We start from the raw sequence: 19,222 nt of genomic DNA, 5'->3' as shown, positions 1-19,222 counted from the left end.
AGCGCGCGGCGGACTGTTGCTGAATGAAAATAACAGAAGCCATTTTGCGCACGGTGCCGCGGCATCATTCAATAACGGCTAGAACGGAAACGGGAGGCAGGTTCAGTCCATTTCTGGAAGGACGCGAGTTCCACCGTTGGAGCCGCGGAATGAAAGACGTGCGGTGAGTGCCGCGTCGCGTCGCCTCTTCCCTTTCTGAGCTTCACCGCAGTGCTCCCCGAGCCGAAGTCCGAGCACTGACCCCCCGAGAAAGGGAGGGAGTTGGGTAGAAGTTAGCTAGCACACCGACACCGGTGACATCCAGGCGCGTCGACGAACAGGTGTACACTTTCATCGGCGCACGAGCGTCCGCTCTGCTGTGTCTCGCGCGTGTCTTTAAACGTGTGCGTGTGTGTGTGCGCGCGCGCCGGTGCTCGCGCGCGTGAGCACTTGGGTCATTTCTCATGGGAGAGTTTGACCATGCGGAGTTGAGCTAAGCTCGTCAGCGGTGTTGTTGTTGACGTTGTCACCGGGCTAACGACGCTCCCTCCGCGACGTTGGCAGCAGCTGCTTCGGTCTGACCCTGACATTATTTCCCGAGCTGTTTCAGGAGGTGGACAAGCCATTTTAGCGTTTTATGCCATTTGCACGGAAAAGCGACTCCGTAGTTCAAGGGGAAACGAATCAGCCTTTACTGGTAAGGTCACTTTTGCTTCTGATTAACTGGATTCCAGTGATGATGCGATTGGGATGGCTGTGATGTACGGACACTGACGCCACAAGCATTAGTTTAAAGTGCTATTCTTTGATAATCAGCCTCCTGGAGAACAATAATCATACACAGAGGAGCCATGTTTATTCTTAAGACCAGATGCTTGAAGTTAATCTCTATTGTGCGCTTGCACTGAGCAATTTTAATACTGTAATCAGACTAAAATATTCTAGGTTGACCTCTCCTATTAGGAAAAAAACGTCTATTTTTTTTAAACAAATATCCCCTAATACTATGTCTGTACCTGTGTTTCACAGGGTGAAGTAAAATCAATATTAAGTCGCAGGTTTTTTTCTTATTTCTGCTGTTGGCTATTGCCTTCCTACCAGTCAAATGAAATGCAAAAACACAATTTATATTATGGACTATACATTCAGCTTGACTTGTCCTTGTGTGTCATGGTGCTAATACTCATTCCTTCGGCGCTACCTGCTAACTGGAATTAACGGATGATGTAATGGGGGGACGGATGCGACGGATGGTATCTGTAAAACCCATTTGAATGCTGGGTAAACATGGAGTGGGGAGGCACAAAGAGAAACCCTATCACTCCGGGAACCTCATACGTACCGCTCCCAGTGTGGCCAGACTGACCTGTAAGTGTGCTCTGCCTGTGTCTGTGCACGCTGCAGGTTTTAGTATTTGCATGTTTTATTCAGTTTATGTATATCTATTACTGCATACTTGCGTCCTGGGGAGAGAGAGACCTACAGTGGTAAACAATGTGATCAGCAACAGTTGACAGTCTGCCTCAGGAGGGCCTGTTGCACCAATAACCAGCTTCTCATGCAGACTTAATGACCTATTACTGCATTTTGACTTGACTGAGCCAGAAAGGATGTCTTGTGTATTAGTCTAAATCCAGTTGCACTTGCCAGCGTAGACAGTATATGTTCAAGACGTGTTCATTTATGTTTGCGGGACAACGAGAGCGAGAGAAAAGGCAATCAAGCTAGGCCATCGGGGAATACAGTAGGAGAATGTGAAAGTACGGAATATAACACTGGGTTAAGCTCACAGCTCACGTTCTCTTTTTGGTCTCCCCTGCACACATTCCTTCTGATTTTCCTTTGTCCTGTTTATTTCCTTGTTTTCGTGGTCTGTTCTGTTTTCATTGTCCTACTGCCCATTTGCTCCTTTATTCTCTCCCTCAGTCTTTCATCAGAGGCTGATGTCATAGCTCAAGCACTGTGTGAAATTGTGGCTAATTGTCAGTCTAACTGATAATAGCGCTGCCTGTTGGCCATGCTTGCTCCTTGAGCATTCTCAATGGACCGATGCTTTAGAGCTTATTGAGCCGTTTGGCCAGGGAGAATTTACCTAAACCGCTGAATGAGGTGTCTTTCTGACAATACTAATTGTTTATTGATAATACAAATTTAATTAGAGGATTAGTTACAATGTTTTACAAATTTTAAAAAATAGATTAGAAAGGAAAAAAAAATCACCAGTTGTTGTATTGTTGGTTTGATTGTGTACTCCTGTCAAAGTGGCATTAGTGCAAGTGATTGTGTGCATAACCATTTAAAGTATATAAAAAATACTGGTGTAATATGATTGTGTAGTTGTGCTAGAATAACACTCAAAACAAGTTTAACCAGCACTGTAAAAAGGTGAGATTTAAAATATAAAATATCATTCCTTATTTAGTAGTATATTTAGACAACTGCCTCACTTGTTAGGCTCAAACATACCCTTCACAGCCTCTCAGGTATTTACTGTTGTAAAATGACAATACTACAAACATTCTAAATCATTAGATTAAATCACTGGGCTTAGATTTGCCAAATGTTATGTAACTAATGTTTTAACATACTGTGACAACCGACAATCATACCACAGGTGACACTGAATATCACGGTAGAATATAGCCTACAGTGAGTCTTGTTGCTGTCAAATAAGAGGTTGTTGAATTAGTGCGTCTGTACATTGCACAGTAGTGCGTGCAGCGATAAATTACTCCTTACGCACATTCCTCTGTGCTGTATGATGTTCCAAAGATACAATTTGTTGGCACTCTGGCTGTTGTATAACATGGATGTGGATTCATGTGTTTATGTGCCTTTTTGATCTGCTTTCTGATTTATGCTTTTAAACTTAGTTGCGAATACGTACATGCATAGCTCTTCTGCTTTTTATATCCCACCACTTACTTAACTGGGAATGGCAGGGCCTTACAGGAGCTGATAATGAATTGGGTGTTGAAACTGTACGAGTGAGCCCATGTCGACACGGCCCCTGTAGTCCAGAGTGACTCGTAGGTCAAAGTATCGGTGTGTTTGAAAGTGAGTGTATGTCAGTTGCTATAAAAATAGTTTTCTCTGATACGGTAATAATGTCATAAGCTGCTGCTCTGTCATGTTGTCATGTTATTTTTCTACTCAACTCTGGGTGATGCATGTACAGATGTTGAGGCTCTGTCATATTTTTTTCAAGTCTCAATCAAGTTAAACGTTAATCCTGTTGGTAAATCGATCTTAATCATAAACTCAGGTACTTAACTCCTTCAGCACTTTATTGGTCCCCTGATACTCCCCCGTTTCTGTCCCTAAGGTTATATCATTAGCACCTTTCCGCTGTCAGCTTTCCACCATACCACGCTGATCCTTGGCACGTGAACAGAAAAAACAGGGGCAGCTGCTGTTTGTGGAAGTGTGTACGGTAAAGTGTGTAGACATAGTGTAGGAGGGGGCACATATATGACGATGTAGACGTAATTTTTGCATCAGTGACATGATGACAGCAGACACATGTTGATCTAGGCCGTCTCAGCTACGCAGTAAGTGCATCTGCATTGCCAAGGTTGGCAACGGGCTGACACTTGGCTGAGCATGTTCCTTTAACTTTGTGGCTTAAAAAACTTGTTGCTGACCCAGTCAGAATTTATACACTTGCTATCATACATTAGGTGTATCAGTATTTGCATGTCATCTAGAGAAAGGCAATTAATGTCAACCCAGTGTTTTATTGAACAGGCTTGAGATTAGACTGGGCAAGACAAAAAGCAGCAACATAATTAAACTGCTACCGTGCTGCTTTGATTCACTGTTGTTTCAGCTGTTTTTGTTGGGCAAAGTCACCGCTCAGCAGTCTTCTTAGCTGTCACTTACTGTGCCATTAATGAAGCCACAATACCATAAATTAATGAATTTCCTTTTGTGGTGACTGCTGCACTCATCCAGATCTGTACTACAGTCATTTGTTAATCACTTTTCAGTTTTGTTATTGAAGATGGGTGAGAAGGGACAAGATGGAAAGTAGTGAAAAAAGTGTATCACGGTAGCTGCCTGTCAGGTTGTAGGTATCCAGGCTCTAAATATGAGATGGTAATAGCAGTAGTTACATCATCATGCTGGGAATAGCAGGGAGTCTGGGGTCTAGAGGTGCTTCAGGCTGACCTCTCTCCTCTGTATATAGAGTGAGTGTATGTGTGTGGTCACTTCCAAATATACATTCCCATATGAATTACACAGCATTAACAATATTAATGACAGGTGAGTGTAGATATATTTATCATGTTTATATTTACAACTTGACCTGAAATTGTCCACACATGGATTATTTGTGATTTAAAGAAACATTGTGTTTATGTGTGGACATTAGCACATCCCTGAATGACGCCTTCTTGACAGGCGATCAAAGTGTCACCGAGAGAATGTGAAAGAAAGTCTCATGTGAGAATAATCTGACCCTCCTGTCAGTTTCTGTGTGGAGGACCCACTTTACATATCTCGGCACCCACAATATTGACTACTGTGTGACATTAAAGCCCAGGAGGAAAGATGGGTGTGTGGAGGCTCGCACACCCTTCTGTTTGTTCACACCCACTGTCATTCGGGCATCTATTTAACCTTGCATAGCTTTCAAAGGTGCATTAACCTGTGGTTCTATTTGAACAATATGTGAATGCTGACTGACTGTATAACATCTAAGAATGAATGCATGCTGTCATTCGCTCGATACTGTGTACAGTATATAGAAATAGCCTGTTTATGCATGCATGGGAGTGCATACCGTGTGGTATGCACGCATGCAACATGTGTGTGTGTGTGGTAAAATAGAGACAGTCAGCTCTGTCACTTAGCCCCCTCCCATCTACACTGGGGGTTAACTTTCCAGTCTCATAGACGAGCATGCCTGAGTCTGAAAATAGCCGTATCTGATCACTGCTTCACCCAAACAGGGAACTCTCTTTCCCTGTCACTCCCCCTCTTAGGCTCTCTAACTTTCTTCTCTTTCTATTCTCTCTGTGCTTCCTAGGCATTAACCAGGGAAGGATCTGAGAGTAAAGCTTGACCAGGAGGAGAGACCTCATCCTCAGCAGAGGGAGGAAGAAGACAAAAGTAAATCAGAATAGAAGAAGAGAAAGAAGGACAATTGGCACTTGTGCACAGGGATCACCTATACCTGACTGTTTTTAGGAAGTCCCCAGGTGTTTGGTTTTATGACGGTAAGACTTCAATTTTCCCTCCTTTGTATTGCACCTGCACTGTGCTGGTGGAGATGTCAGACCTTTAATTGTATATATTAATATATGTATATATATTTATATACACTTAAATATTATTATTTAATATTTAATTTGAATACACACAAAGACTGCTCTGACAGTGGTAGTCTAGTCCTTTGAGTGACATGTCTATATATATTTTTTACAGTATGTATTGCTATGAGCACATGATGCTTTATGAAGAATGCAAATTAAAAAGACGTCTGAATAGCTTTTACAGGCCAGACACTGAAAGAGAAATGTATTTATCCTTTCTGCCAAAACCCACAATTACAGACTTGGAGCAGAATTTTTGTCTTTTGTGACAGTGGACAGGGCAAATGGCGTCAAATAAAATCAACAGTTCCTACCACAGTCACCTCCAAAATAGCATCTGCATATAACTTAGATTACAGTATAAGAGTTTACAAGTTTTTAAACACAAACACTAGCAAATGTATTGACGTTTACTAAGTTTGACTTGGTAATGAGCAGTACGTTTATACCTTTGGATCTTGATGGACTAAACATAAAGAAAAGCTTCAGTTTAAACCCCCAAATATTTGTGTCCTTTTCCTCATTACTTCTTACTCCATGGTTTTTAGTAGAATCTAATTTTCCTTTCCCTGTTCCTTTTACATACTTCCATCTCTTGTTACACTCCTTTTCATGGTATCTTCTTTCCCACTCAACAAAAGACATGCACCAATTCCTCCATTAGGGCAGTCTCAGAGGTGTTGTGGAATGTCACCTTGACCCCTTGGGCACATAGTAAGGGGTGGTTCCCACCCTCAGGTTGTAGCATGGTTCTCCTAGTTCCCTTACCCCTGGTTTTGAAACACAATGAGGTGTTTCCTATTTTCCATGCTCAGTGTAACGTTATTAATACATTGGATACAACTCTTTTTGGTCACAAGACCTTTGGTTTCTTATTATTTGGGACAGAGATGGTTTAACTGGATGTGTATTACCTGTGATGTGGGTTTAGGTAGCAATTACAGTACCCTTTTGTAGGTTTGTGTGCATAAACTATAAAATTCATCTGATCTAGATCTCAGATTTCATCATGCACAGAAGTACCACTGTTTACAGCACTCGTGACTCTAACGCTTTTTAGCGATTGCTTTGACTATCCTCTTCCTCATTCCTTGCCGACAATACTTGCCTGTCTCATTTAATTCTCTTTTGCTCTCACAAAACAAATAAGTTTTTACCTTTTAGTTTTTTGGCCTTGTTTTTTAAATTACAACAATATGATTAACTCTTTTAACTTTTTTAATCAGTTCCTAGATGGTTAAAATTGAAAATTCTCTTTACACCAATGCCAGAATCTAGGAATGAAGCTGTTAATGTTGGAGTGTTGCCTGGAACTCAGAAAGCATAAAGATTTACCAGATAGATTTTCCTGCGCCTCCTGGACCACCTTAGGGGGTAAAGGGTCCCGTCTAATGGCAGTAAATATAGCATCCTTGCTAATCAAGTTCCTCTTATCTACATGCTTGACACTTTACACTGGTACCTAGGGAATCCAGACTATGTTTGGGGAATGTAATCTTAGCCACAACTGATAGTCTTTCTGGTTAAGCCTTGCTTTGATTATGTTCTACAATGCGATTTTGTACGATTTGACAGAATGTAAGGTGAGAGTAAGCAGTAGTTAGCACTTAACACTGTTTTCCAACCTCTTTATTAGTTTTTTGATGCTCCTAATTTCTCCAGAGTAGTGTTGATGTTGTGAAGGGAAATCTGTGATCATCCCGTTTATCATTCTTGTAAATATCTGCAGCCATTTAGGCAAAGCTTAAAGTTCTAAAATTTCATCAGGAAACAATGTCTGTAATACTGACCTTTTGCATTTATTTGTCCTGTGACCTTGTTATACTAACTGTGTCTACATTAGCTTGTTGTGCTTGTTTATAGCCTGAGGTCCTGTGGTCTTGTAGTCAAACACCATGTTTACAGAGCACTATTTGTAGTGGAGTCATCTTGGAGAGGATGAAAACAGTGGCTTTAAAGGTGTTGTTTACTGCTGGCTTTAGCCATACATCTCACATAAGACCCAAATACTGACTTCATATTTTCAGTGATATGTAATTTTTCAATATTTGCTTTTTATATCGACTCTCCTCTTTTAATCTGTTGATTTTTGTTTTAATTTCATGCTTTTCTACATTTTCTTCCTTCTGTATTTAAGCCTCTCCCTCTTCATGTTCAAGAACACATGAGGACATGAGAGCAGTATACAGTGCATGCATCTTCAGTTCTGTATAGCAATGGTATGACAACGAAACCCACAAGTTGTCACATCCAATTTATTCTGTATTTCCCATAGCCCTTGCTCAGAGTATCGGGGTTGTGTTGCATAATTGCATTAGGGATCTCAGGCCAATGCCTCTGCTCGTTAGCGCAGTTGTGATGCAATCTGTAGAACACATGGGCCTCTGTTGCTTGCGGTATGGGCAGCGAGTGGGCAAGCAGGGTCAGTGTATTGACCTCCCCTGTCCATTCATACGGCCAGAGGGGGGCCTGCTAATGAGTGGCAAGGTTGAACAAACAAGGCGGATAACAGAGACTTTGTTGGAAGTGGCTATTGTTCAACTAGTGGTAGAACTGTGCTGCAGAACCAACCTGTCTTATATAAAATTACGTGCATCTAACACATAGCTTTGTCCTTGTGTGAAGGAGTTTTTTTTTTTTCATGAAAGACTCATTTGTTTGAAAGTGTTGGCTGAGAAAAAATTTTTCATATTTAGTTTTTGTTACCATCAGCTAGAAAGTCTTTGTTTTTGCATGAAAAGTTTTTGTTGAAGTTTGTATTGATATAGTTATTCTTATCAAACTGGCCAGTGAGTTTCGTGGCTTGCTGTATTTCAAATATAGAATAAAGAAATACGTAAAATTATTTAATTAAGTTCTAACACAAACTATTACAGTTTAATCGTTTTCTACTGTTGTACTATAGGGTGAATTTATTCTAAATATTATTGTTGAGTTTATTGTTGAGTTTTGCTTCACTGGGTGTTGTCTGACATGAATGCTTGCTAACAATAATAGCACTGGAAATACTTCAGCCTGTCAAATACGCTCTTCACACAAATCACAATGGGTAACTCTTCATTGCTAGACTCTTATTTGGATTCCCAAGCATTTCCTTTTTTTCTCACTGCGATCCTGCCCTCCCCACATTTTACCACAAAAATGCACCACGAAAATAACTTGGCTCCAATTCAGTAATTAAGGAATGAAGCAAATCTAGATTCTGCCTTTTTTGGAGGGGTCGTTCTCTCCGTCAGTTGGCTTTTAGGCTTGTCCTGTCTTGATGGAAATTTATGTTTGTACTTCAGGGACATTCTGTTGCCTTGTTGAAAAGGGATTTGTTCTCTCTGATTCCTATGGTGGTGTTTTACAGATTGCGCTGGGTCTCGGTCCAGTTGTAATCTTATTATTGTTCTGGGTTTGGGCACAGTAGTTAATATTTTCTGCAGAACAGATGTAGGAAAAAATAATCAATGTTTCTTAATGTTTACACTAAATATTACACACATGGGATAGCTTACTGTTAAGCTTTGAGCAGCTGACAAGCTTCCCCATAAAAGTACAAATGAGTACAAAAGTTCATCTGACAACATATTACTTGTGTCTTAAAATAGGTTTGCTAAAGATCTTAATCTGTTGACATGCTGAGCATATGTCTTAGTCTAAGTGACCACAACCAGGGTCATGACCCTTGAGACCATAGTAGACTTATATCCAATGACTTACAGTCTCACTCTCTTCTGCTGGCTTCACACTTACACAAAATAAATTCTTTTTAAAGCTCTGTTTAATTATTTTTGATATGTTTATTTTTGTGTTTTAAAATTAAAATGTTCTTATAATTCCTTATATAAAGAACTTATAGGGTTTAGGAATTTCTTTGCTGAAACAGGTGTAATGCAGGAGATGCGCTTGCATGTAGTCATTAGTATCACTTGCCTTGAAAACAGGACACGCTATCCATGAAGCAGGAAGTGAAGAACTAATGCCTAAATTTAATAAAAAGTATGCACCACATTTAGTAAAGCTAAAAATAAATATCTGATTATGAAGAAAAAACTAAATAAAAGATATTAAATGCCATAACTCTACATTAACAGCTTGAGATTTGTTATTCATTTTGTTTTTATTGCTGTAATATTTCTCATGGAGTGATGGTGCCATGTTTGTTTCTATACACTTGTTTTGTCTGCACCAAGGCAGACTGCCAAAGAGTAATGGCATCCTGGTTAGTGCTCATTGAGGTTGTGTTTTGCTTTTCTTTCCTTCCTTTTGTGTTGCCTTTTTTCACCAGTAATTCTGTCTGCATGATGTTTTTCTTTACATTATACATTTCCACTTTTGTGGAAGTTTCATTTAGGGGTCTAGTTAACTTTAGTGATTTTTTTGGACAAAGATTGTGGCCTATTTAATTCATTTTGAATAGAGACCCATTTTATCAACATTAGTTAAGTCGGGCATTGTCATGTAAAGTTTTTCATAAAAAGTTTGTGAGAATGTATATTGCAATCCCAGCAACTGATTGCACATGTAAATTCCCTTTCAAGAAGTACACTCTTTAGAAGTGACTTTCCAGACTTTTGTCAGTGTCAGGAATTCTAAAACATACTGTATCAAGAAGACGATATTAGCCAGGCAGTAATGCCCTGCAAATAAAGACCTACAGGAGGATGAGATTCCCAGACACTGTCATCTTTTTTAGGCATTCAGTGCTCAGACCCAGTTAGTCCCCAAATACAAACCAAATATGCCCCAGTGGGTCACTCACCACATTAATGCAACTAGATGGGCTTGTGGTGTTGGACATCACGGCTTCCTGTGGTTTATAGCTTTGACTTGTGTATTTGCAGTCCCAAAGCTATTACACTCAGTAATTATATACACACTAGTCTCCAGAGTGGTCCACCAATTCCTAAATTACAGTCGGCAGATAAACCACGGCAAAGTAAGAAAATAAAATGGCTCGAACACACCAAATTTTTTGGCCAGCAGAATCAGTAGAAGAACTAAAACATAACAGCTTTGGGAATTCAGGTCTCTCATTTATTTTTCATTATTAAACACTGGATTATCATGTAGTGGAGTTGTGGTTGTATTGTAGTGTTGAAGCCCTTCTTCTGAATATTTACAGGTTTATTCATTATAATAAATTATAAAATAGGTGTTGAAGCTGATAACAGTTATTCTCGCCGCTTTCCTTGCAAGCATACATTTAAGTGTTAAAGTATTGAGACCTCGCTGAATATAAAGGGAAACATTTGGCTTCTCTCTAGTATACACTGTGATATGCATGCTAATATACACTGCTAACGATCTAACACCAGATCGTTAGTGCTGCTCATTCCCTTTTTAAATGTCTATAACGATCTTTGTGGAAAGACAGTCAGAGCTCATCAAAGGTGTAGAGCCTGGTGCGACTTCTTCTTGTGTTCAGCCATGACATCGCAGCGTAGTCACAGCTGTTGTGTCGCCACTGATCTGTCCCCAAGAAACACGATCCTGCTTATAATCTGACCATCATTTGGACGCCGACAAGCTGTGACGCCAGACACATGATTTACCCCGGTGCGAGTGTATGTGTTTCTCGGAGATAGATTTACGAGGGTGTATTGCATGAGGGTGAGGATTAGGTCTTCAGGGACTGAAAGTACCCCATGATACCTGGCCTGTCCTACAAGTAATGCACGTTCTAGTTGTAGTAGTCAGTTCAGTATAGACACTTGCAAACTTCACTGTAATTTAATTAAAAAGAAAAAGTCAGTGGGTAGCCAATATTGACAAAGTAAAAACAGGTTTACAAGGTTTTGGTGTTTTTATTTAAAATGCAATAAATGAAATTTATTATACTGCTTATAAGGGGGCCATCAGCTTCAGAGTTTCTCTGAAGGATGGTCCCAAAGGCACATTTACGTTTCGTGAAAATGCCACTTTATAGATTTGCTTTGCTCACATTACCACTTCATCAATATTATTGCACAGCCTAGAGCATAAATAGACTAATGACCAACACTACACAGTGTTGTGTATTAGTACAGGGTATTTTGATTCAGAAGTTATTCTTCTGGATCTTCTGTTAAGATGTTGGCTGTCATCTCACCTGATCCAGCCTGTAAATTTGTCTGCATGGTCAAATACATGTCAGTGCTATGTCGTTCATCTAGAGCCACTCATCACCAGAGCCAGCTGCTGAGGCAGTTTACACATTCGTGTCAGAATATGGTTGCATGCCTTTTCCAAAATAACTACCCGTAAAGGACAGCCACAGTTATTGGGACTGTACTTGTCAATGAGGCTCAGAGTTATCTTCCAACTGATAACTGTACCAAATGCTAAAATGCATTACATAAGTAAGTACATACTGAAATATTTACATACAATTTGCTTGTCTGCTGTACAGTAGGTATCAACTAAGATCTTTACTCAGATGTGCAGTATATCATAAGCACTTAGCCACACAGAGCTGTAACAGACTATATGGTGCCTTTTGCTTATAATGTTTCTCCTATTCATATCAATCTTGCACCCTCTTCCTAAAATATTCCTCCATATAGCAGGCGACAGGCATCTTATATTGCTTCAGTTAAGTAAACATGTCATTCTCTCTCATTTATCAGTGCCATTAGTGTTACTTATGTTTCGTCTGTGTGCCGTGAGGAATTCGCTGAGGTCATTAAGCATCTCATTCAGTTGGAATAATTTATGTTCCCACATTTGGATTCCAAGGGTTTAAACTTTGGCATAAACATCGTTTTGAACATGACAGGGGGTATGTGTGTGATTTACACTAGCTTTGTTGTACAGTGCATAGCGAGTTACTCAAGTTTAGAGAAAGTGTATGGAAGATTAAGTGGCAGAATTTCAACAGCTCTTATTACAAGATATTATGAACTGATAAGCTGTTTTTGAGCTAATTTAATTAAAACTGCTTGTAAACATGGATTTTACACATAATATGACAGTTCAACATTCCTTGACATATCACAGTATAGCATTATAAATAGTCTCTTTAAATCTTTGAGAGCATTCTCAGCATTGTAAAGTTGTCCTCCACAAACTTAAGAAATGGTGCTGTTGATCAATTCTCAGTTTACTGTGTAAACCCTGCAGCATAAATCATTTATGTGAAGCTGTGAACAGTATTTAGCTGCAGGGATCAGGGACGTTTATAAAATAGTGTCAGTATGTTATCCAGTTTTCCCTGTCTACTCTGTTCAGGTCTGATGGGACCTTGTGTGTGAAGCGTATTTTTCAGTTTAGGGCTGCAGTGTTTTATATCAAGACACAACATTAATCTGGCTACACTTTCCATGGACATATTTTATCTTTTATCTTTGTGATTAGAACCAATGTAAACCTGACAGCCAGATTTCCAAATATTTGCTTGTATTTTAGATTTATCTAAAGTATTTAATGCCAAAACAGTGAGATTTCCTACTGTACAACTGGGAATGATCCTGCTCATAATTGTTGTCATTCACAGTTTTTGTCTATCTGTGTTTTGTTCCAGAAAAGTATATTTCTCTGCAGTACATCAGTAAGAAGTGCTCTTCAATATGAATACAGGTACTGTATGTACACCATGCAGCATGCTTTATGATACCATTGTGGAACCCTTGTAGCCTATGCCCCTCACACAGTTAGGATAATTATGTTGTATTTGTTTATATACTAAACATGAAATCATTGTTCACATGTAATACTAAAAGTTAAAAATTAATTCTGCAATTCAGTCTACAAGGCTATTTTAATACAGTGCTCCGAGAGCTACTTTTCCTGCACCACAGGCATGAGTCCGTAACTCTAACCGTGACCCTGTTTTACCGCTTTGGTGTTGGTCCATTTTGGGCCACAGTTATTGTGACTAAAAGCATCAATAAGCAGAGTAAGCCCATTGCTTTTAACCACAGTGACGTATTCCACCCTCGATATATTTTCAAAGCTCTTAAACTTGGCACTCATCTCAATGCGTATTTCAGCTGGAGAATCTGTAATGAGTGATTTGTGCTTTCTCCAGACTCTGCCACTGTGTGTGGCAGCTCAGAGAGTCTTTATTGTTTGGCTTTATTTGCACAACTGAAAGCAAGCACACATGCTGAATGACGCCTGCGTAGCATAACAAAAAAGAATACAAACCTCTGGTATTGTCCAATGGCTTTTTGAGATTCCTCATCAGCATTTGTGTAAGAACACTGTACTTCAGTGGAGAGAAAATATAAACATTAATAAAGCATTTGTCAGAACAAATATCTTTATGTTATTAAGCTTTAAAGAGTGATTTCTATCCTTCATAAATCATTATGGCGTTACTGAAATCAATGTGGGCGGCACGGTGGTGCGGTGGGTAGCACTGTCGCCTCACAGAAAGAAGGTGGAGTTTGCACGTTCTCCTCGTGTTTGCGTGGGTTCTCTCCGGATTCTCCGGCTTCCTCCCACAGTCCAAAGACGTGCATTACGTTGATTGGTCCATTGCCCGTAGGTGTGAGTGTGTGAGTGAATGGTTGTGTGTGTTGCCCTGCGATGGACTGGCGACCCGTCCAGGGTGTACCCTGCCTCTCGCCTGTAGCCAGCTGGGATAGGCTCCAGCACCCACGTGACCCCGCACTAGGGAGTAAGCGGTTTAGAAAATGGATGGATGAAATCAATGCACTCTTTTAGAATCAAATTCAGCAGCATCCAGGGTCATGATTAATTGTATTTACGATTCTTATCATCTTACCAATATGTAGCTGGTCAGGAGCATTCAGTTTCTACTTTGTAATATCCTACACACACTGGTTCAGTGCACAATTTAAGGTCTTTGCTTTGCCATTACCAAAAGTATAATTAAAATTGCATACAATCATGCTGTTTGAATGCATGTGCTTTGCCGGTGTTTGGCTCAATGCTTTTTGTACTGTATGTGTGTATGTGCGCACATGCATGCGCATGCGTGCTGCTGCTTCTGCCTCTGTGATCACCTGCTTGGCTGTGATTCCTCAGATAGTGGAGGATGCGCTCGCAAAAGCGTGGCCTTGTCACTTATACTTTCACCCATGAAGAGGGTCCAGAGCTCACCAAATCTAGCTACAGGTACTAACACTCACAGCCACACAACTAAACAACACATGTTTAAAAATATGAGCCTCATTTACCGGGTAACCACTTGCTAAAAGTTTGAGGTGAGTGTGTAAGAAGTGCTTCACATTGGGGTTTCATTCACTTTATGCATCTTTAATTCATACGTACAGTACTGTTTGAAATACTGCCTCAGTGTGCTTTGTTAATGTTCTAAGTCTGGGATGCCATTGTTTCAGTTCAGTTGCAGTCATTTTCTTCATTTTTTATTTTCTTCCTTTCTTTTTCCAACACCACACAAATGAAGAAGCATGGGATGACATTGTGGAACTAGTTAAGATGTAATACCATGCAGTACTTTTGACATGTGTTCTGTTTGCCATGTGTTCTCTGTTCCCCAGGGAGTGATTCTCACTCATCAGACCTAGGTAAGTCGCTTTTTGGTGAAGACTGAATCCTGACATTGCAAATGACAATGGCACTATTGTGGAGGTGCCAAGACATAATGAGGACGCTCATGTGTTACCTTCAGATTCTTGGCGATCACACAGTGCCACAGATGGCCTTAGGAATGGAGATGCCAACAGCTCATCTCTTGCAGCTAAAGGCTTTCGCAGTGTCAGGCCCAACCTACAGGACAAAAAGTCACCAACACAGGTAAATGTCACGCACTCTGACTGGCAGGTGTACAGCGTTAGCATTTTTAATACTGTGGTGTCTGCACAAAAATTCTTAACTATGAGTCATTCCGACAGTAATGTACGTAATTTTGACAACCTGGTTATGACTTTGACGAGAGTGTTACTGATGATTGTTTGTTTTTTTGTGTTATATGTATTGTTCTTTCAACTTACTTGGGCTGTTCCTCCTTAACCAATCAATAAGGATGTCAACCATGTGCCTTTGCCACCACCCCGGAGGGAAAGTTTCCACTTGTCCGTCGGCACTAATGCCCAGGCTGATGGTTTTAGCCCTAGCACACTAACATTTGCTCAGAATGAAAAATCAGTTTTGAAAGAGTCCTACACTATCAGTAGCACATCATCCTGTGTCTTCTCGGAGACGGGTGCACACCCCATCGCACAGGAACACCAGCCCGCATTTCCAAATGACATTAGCATATGTAGTGCATCTGCCTCCACTAATAAACAGGTCCAGGCTCGCAAGGTGTCTTCCCTCAAACTAACCCCAGTCACCATTGCTGACCCCCCTGTGCACCTCAACTCTTACCTTAATGTCGAACCTAAGACCCAGACCACAGGCTCCCCTCCACCCACTTCCTCACCATCACAAAGGCTTCCCATCCTTTCTCAGCCCCTGACGCAGACAGCGTTGCTTTCTGTCCATTTGAGCCCGGAGAACCTGAAAAATCTGGGACCTCAGCCTTCAAATCCCACAGTGGAACTCAAAGCCCCTGCTCAAGCCCAAGCTCATACCACACATCCAACTCAATGCCAGCTGGAGGCTCCTCCTGCAGTTCCTCCAAGACCTTCTCCGGCAGAGCTGTTGGTACTTAATTGCCCACTGTACATACTGTAAAAATGGAGTTGCACTATGATTTTGGACACTTTCATTTTAGTTCACGGGGTCTGTATGTTAGACTCACTATGCATTTTTCATCCCACAAACAGATAAGACTGTCCCATAGCCAGGATGTGCGAAATTATTTTCTTTCTAAACGAGACATGTGTTTTAATGCATGTCACAATCTGCTTGTGAGTGCTAATTCTGTATATGTGATAACCAAGTGTTTCATTTATCATATGTCAATGCTATTGTCTCAATTTTTTTTCTTTTCACAGAGTTTGAACTAACAGAACCTCTCTTTAATTCACAGCGTTAATTGTGTGTCAAGGGATGATGCGGCAGCCTAGTGGCACTCTTGTTATGGTTTCACATCAAAGTTTCATCATTTGGCTTATGCGTTACTTTCACGCATCATTTGTGTGCAATGAGTGATATCACTAAGCACTCTTCCCTTTCCTCCTTTTCCAATCAACTCAACCCAACACCAGGGGCCTCCCTCCCCCAACCCTGCGGCACAGCACTCTCCCTACCGCTGCCACAGCTCAGATTCCCTCGACTACCTGTCAGGCTTAATGCCCAAGACTCTGTCGCCCACCCCGTATGTTCCTTTTGCCAGTGGAACTGGCATCGCAGCTTGTATAGTCAGTGGGCCGAGCCTTAACACAGTCAGCAGTGTGAGCATCACTGGCTGTCCCTCACCCTCTGCTTCACCTGTGACGGTGTCGGCTCTCAGCCAGTACTCGTCGTCTACGGCTGGTCTGCTGGACGAGCTGCAGATCTGTGGCCTGGACTCACCTGGCGCCTCACCCACGCCGTCACCAACTCTCAGCCTTGTTTCTGCCTACACATCTGCTGGCCCCGATGATGCGCTAACAGCCTCTGTGGCCTCCACCACGGCAGCAGCCACTGTCACTAATGTAATTATCCCAATAAGTCACTGCTGTAACACACATTGTTTACAAAGACAAATGGTTCCCCCATCAAATCATTTTGATGCCTGAATCAAACCACCACAAAACTTTATTACTACCAACTTTTTCCACTAACCATCAACTGCAACCTCTTACCTGTATCCGTCAGATACAGAATTTAATTCAACCCAGTATGGTCTCCTACTATGATAATGTGCCCATTAGAACTCTGTGTCTATGTGTGATTGTCTGTATTTTGTTGCACTTTTTTGCTTTTTATTTATTGTAAAAAATTAAAAAACAACATCTGACTAAAGAGCCACGATAGACTATAATCTGTTGATAGCCGTTGAACTTGTCAGGCTGAACTTGTCAGGCAGGATGTGTGATGTGGAAGGAATAAACTAGTTACTGTAGGTTTCTTAACACAAAGTCTCAATTAGAGACAGTGACTCTAGATTATGGCTTACATTTACATCTGTAATATATCGCCATACCTATAAAAGACTGATAATGTAAATGAATTGCCATGTTGTTGGGGCTGCAGTATTCAGACCTCTTCTTTAAACTAAGCTTAGCTTGCTCTGTTTTATATCCAAACTTAAAGTGTACGTACATTAGTAGAAATAATTATGAAGCAAAACCTGTTTCAATTCTATTCTTGGACTAATTTATTTAATTAACATTTATTTATTTTCGCATCCTGCATCCAGCACCCACAGAGGTGTTGATTAGTTTTGTTGCTTTAACCACTGAACACAAGTCAAGAATTTAGTTACAATAGTATCTGTGTTTGCATGTGGCTTTATTGTGCATTGATCATTGGTTTCAAGTTGTTTTGTTGGCATTTTTTGCAAAGTAGTCACTGCTTTTTAAAGCTATCAGAAATCTTTGTTTTAAATGCAGTATAAAGGTTCATCCTTGTGAGATGAGCCATAGAGCGTGTTCTTGTATCATTCAGTCTGTGTTGTTTGTTTTAGACTGAATAATTCAGTAAGTGTCCCTTTCCCTCACTAACGCCTCTTACTTTGCACACTCACTTCAGATTCAGCACCTCCAGTGAATCAAATCCAATGTCCGTCCTGATAAACAATCCTATATTGAACCCTCTACCCCACAAATGTTTGTAGCAATTAGAAGGCTCATGTTGGATTTCTAAAACTAATCAATTAGTTGTATAGTTTGCTCTGCTACACAATCGTGCAAATTCTGACAACGGTTGTAATTGTTATGGCCTTAATGCCTCTGTTTCTGATTTGTGGCTCACTCTCAGGGCCAGGTCCTCTCCCACGCAATGAATGGTAGTACTGGCCATCCACAGAGGCCCCTCTCACCTCCATCCTACCCTCCACCTCCCCCCTCACTGCACACAGGGCTCCAGAGACAGAGCAGGAGTTCAGGTGAGTACTGTTGTGTACTGTTGTTTGATTAGAAAACTGCAATTCTTTAATATCACTGCTTATTAAGAGCATATTTCAGCAAAGCATTTAAAGGCAGTAAAATACTATTTTACTGCTTAAAATCTCAATCTTGAGCTCCCAACAGGAAGTCAGGCCTATTATTACTTTGTGAAATGGCAGTAAGTAGTATCAAAATGCTGCCATTAAAGTTATTTATTGATTGTAGTCTATATCGACTGCAAAATAGGTTTAATAGATTTTTAGTACAGGTTGGGGGAGGTATGTATGCATGTACTGTATCTTAACAAAGAGAGAACATTTTTTTAATACGTAATCATTTGGCCGATGCTTATCCAAGCAATCATGCACAGAACAAGAGCAATTTGGGGTTCACTGTCTTGCCGCTTCAACATGTGGACACGTGCCACTAATTGTAGGGGACATATTTCTGAGCATTTTAGGAACAACTGTCACGTTTGTTTCTTTTCTCTGCTTTCTTTCTGTACCTAGAGGGCAGCGAGTCTATCACCAGAGAATCTATGGTGTCAGGCCTCACCAGTGTCAGCAGTACTGTGCCTATTGCCCGCTTCTCAGAAGAAGAAAAAAAGGTTTCGATTATTAAAGCCCCTCATTATGAAGGCATTGGCCCAGTGGACGAGTCAGGCATCCCAATCGCCATCCGCACGGTGAGGTCCAACTCTCACTCACAAAGTGAATGAGCCACTCAGATACATTGTAGTGTAGCTCTGGTGTTTTTTGACCTGTTTCACTTGTCTTCTTTAGTGAGCAGACTCACCAGGTTTTGACCCTTTTCTCTCTTTTTACACTATCTCTCCTAATATGCCTCTGTTAGCTCCTATAAGCCACTCTAATGTACTTGCTGTTGATTTGTGAAAGTGTGTGTATGTGGTTTTTCTGTCAATTATGCATTTCTAAACTGTCTTTAAGGGCAGATGTGTTAAACTAAGGGATGAGAAAGTCAAACAGGAAAACGAGACACACAACAATTCAGGCAAAAAAAAGGTGACTAGAAAAAACTTCAGGGAAAAAAGGA

The 19,222-nt window shown here is 40.7% G+C and overlaps 1 protein-coding gene across 24 annotated transcripts in view; it reads left to right on the top strand.

The window, feature by feature from the left end:
- The window catches only part of sorbs2a (sorbin and SH3 domain containing 2a), a 43,264-nt gene that overhangs the window by 6,797 nt on the left and 17,245 nt on the right, over positions 1-19,222 (top strand). For 9 of the 24 annotated variants that reach the window (XR_003786910.3, XR_003786911.3, XM_055506816.1 and 6 more), the window contains exons 1-9: positions 11-163; positions 5,012-5,201; positions 12,784-12,839; positions 14,256-14,345; positions 14,732-14,758; positions 14,863-14,987; positions 15,216-15,839; positions 18,042-18,168; positions 18,679-18,854. Coding sequence is in view for 22 of the 24 variants with exons in the window: in XM_055506816.1 (XP_055362791.1) it covers positions 12,830-12,839; positions 14,256-14,345; positions 14,732-14,758; positions 14,863-14,987; positions 15,216-15,839; positions 18,042-18,168; positions 18,679-18,854 (1,179 nt within the window). In the remaining 2 variants the exon portion in view is untranslated. The other 15 variants (XM_055506808.1, XM_055506830.1, XM_055506834.1 and 12 more) reach the window with 11 other exon arrangements.

The sequence above is a fragment of the Betta splendens genome, chromosome 1 (genome assembly GCF_900634795.4).
Source record: "Betta splendens chromosome 1, fBetSpl5.4, whole genome shotgun sequence".
NCBI classification, from domain to species: Eukaryota; Metazoa; Chordata; class Actinopteri; order Anabantiformes; family Osphronemidae; genus Betta; species Betta splendens.
Note: the sequence above shows the minus strand (reverse complement) of the source record. Positions and strands in the feature narration are given on the sequence as shown.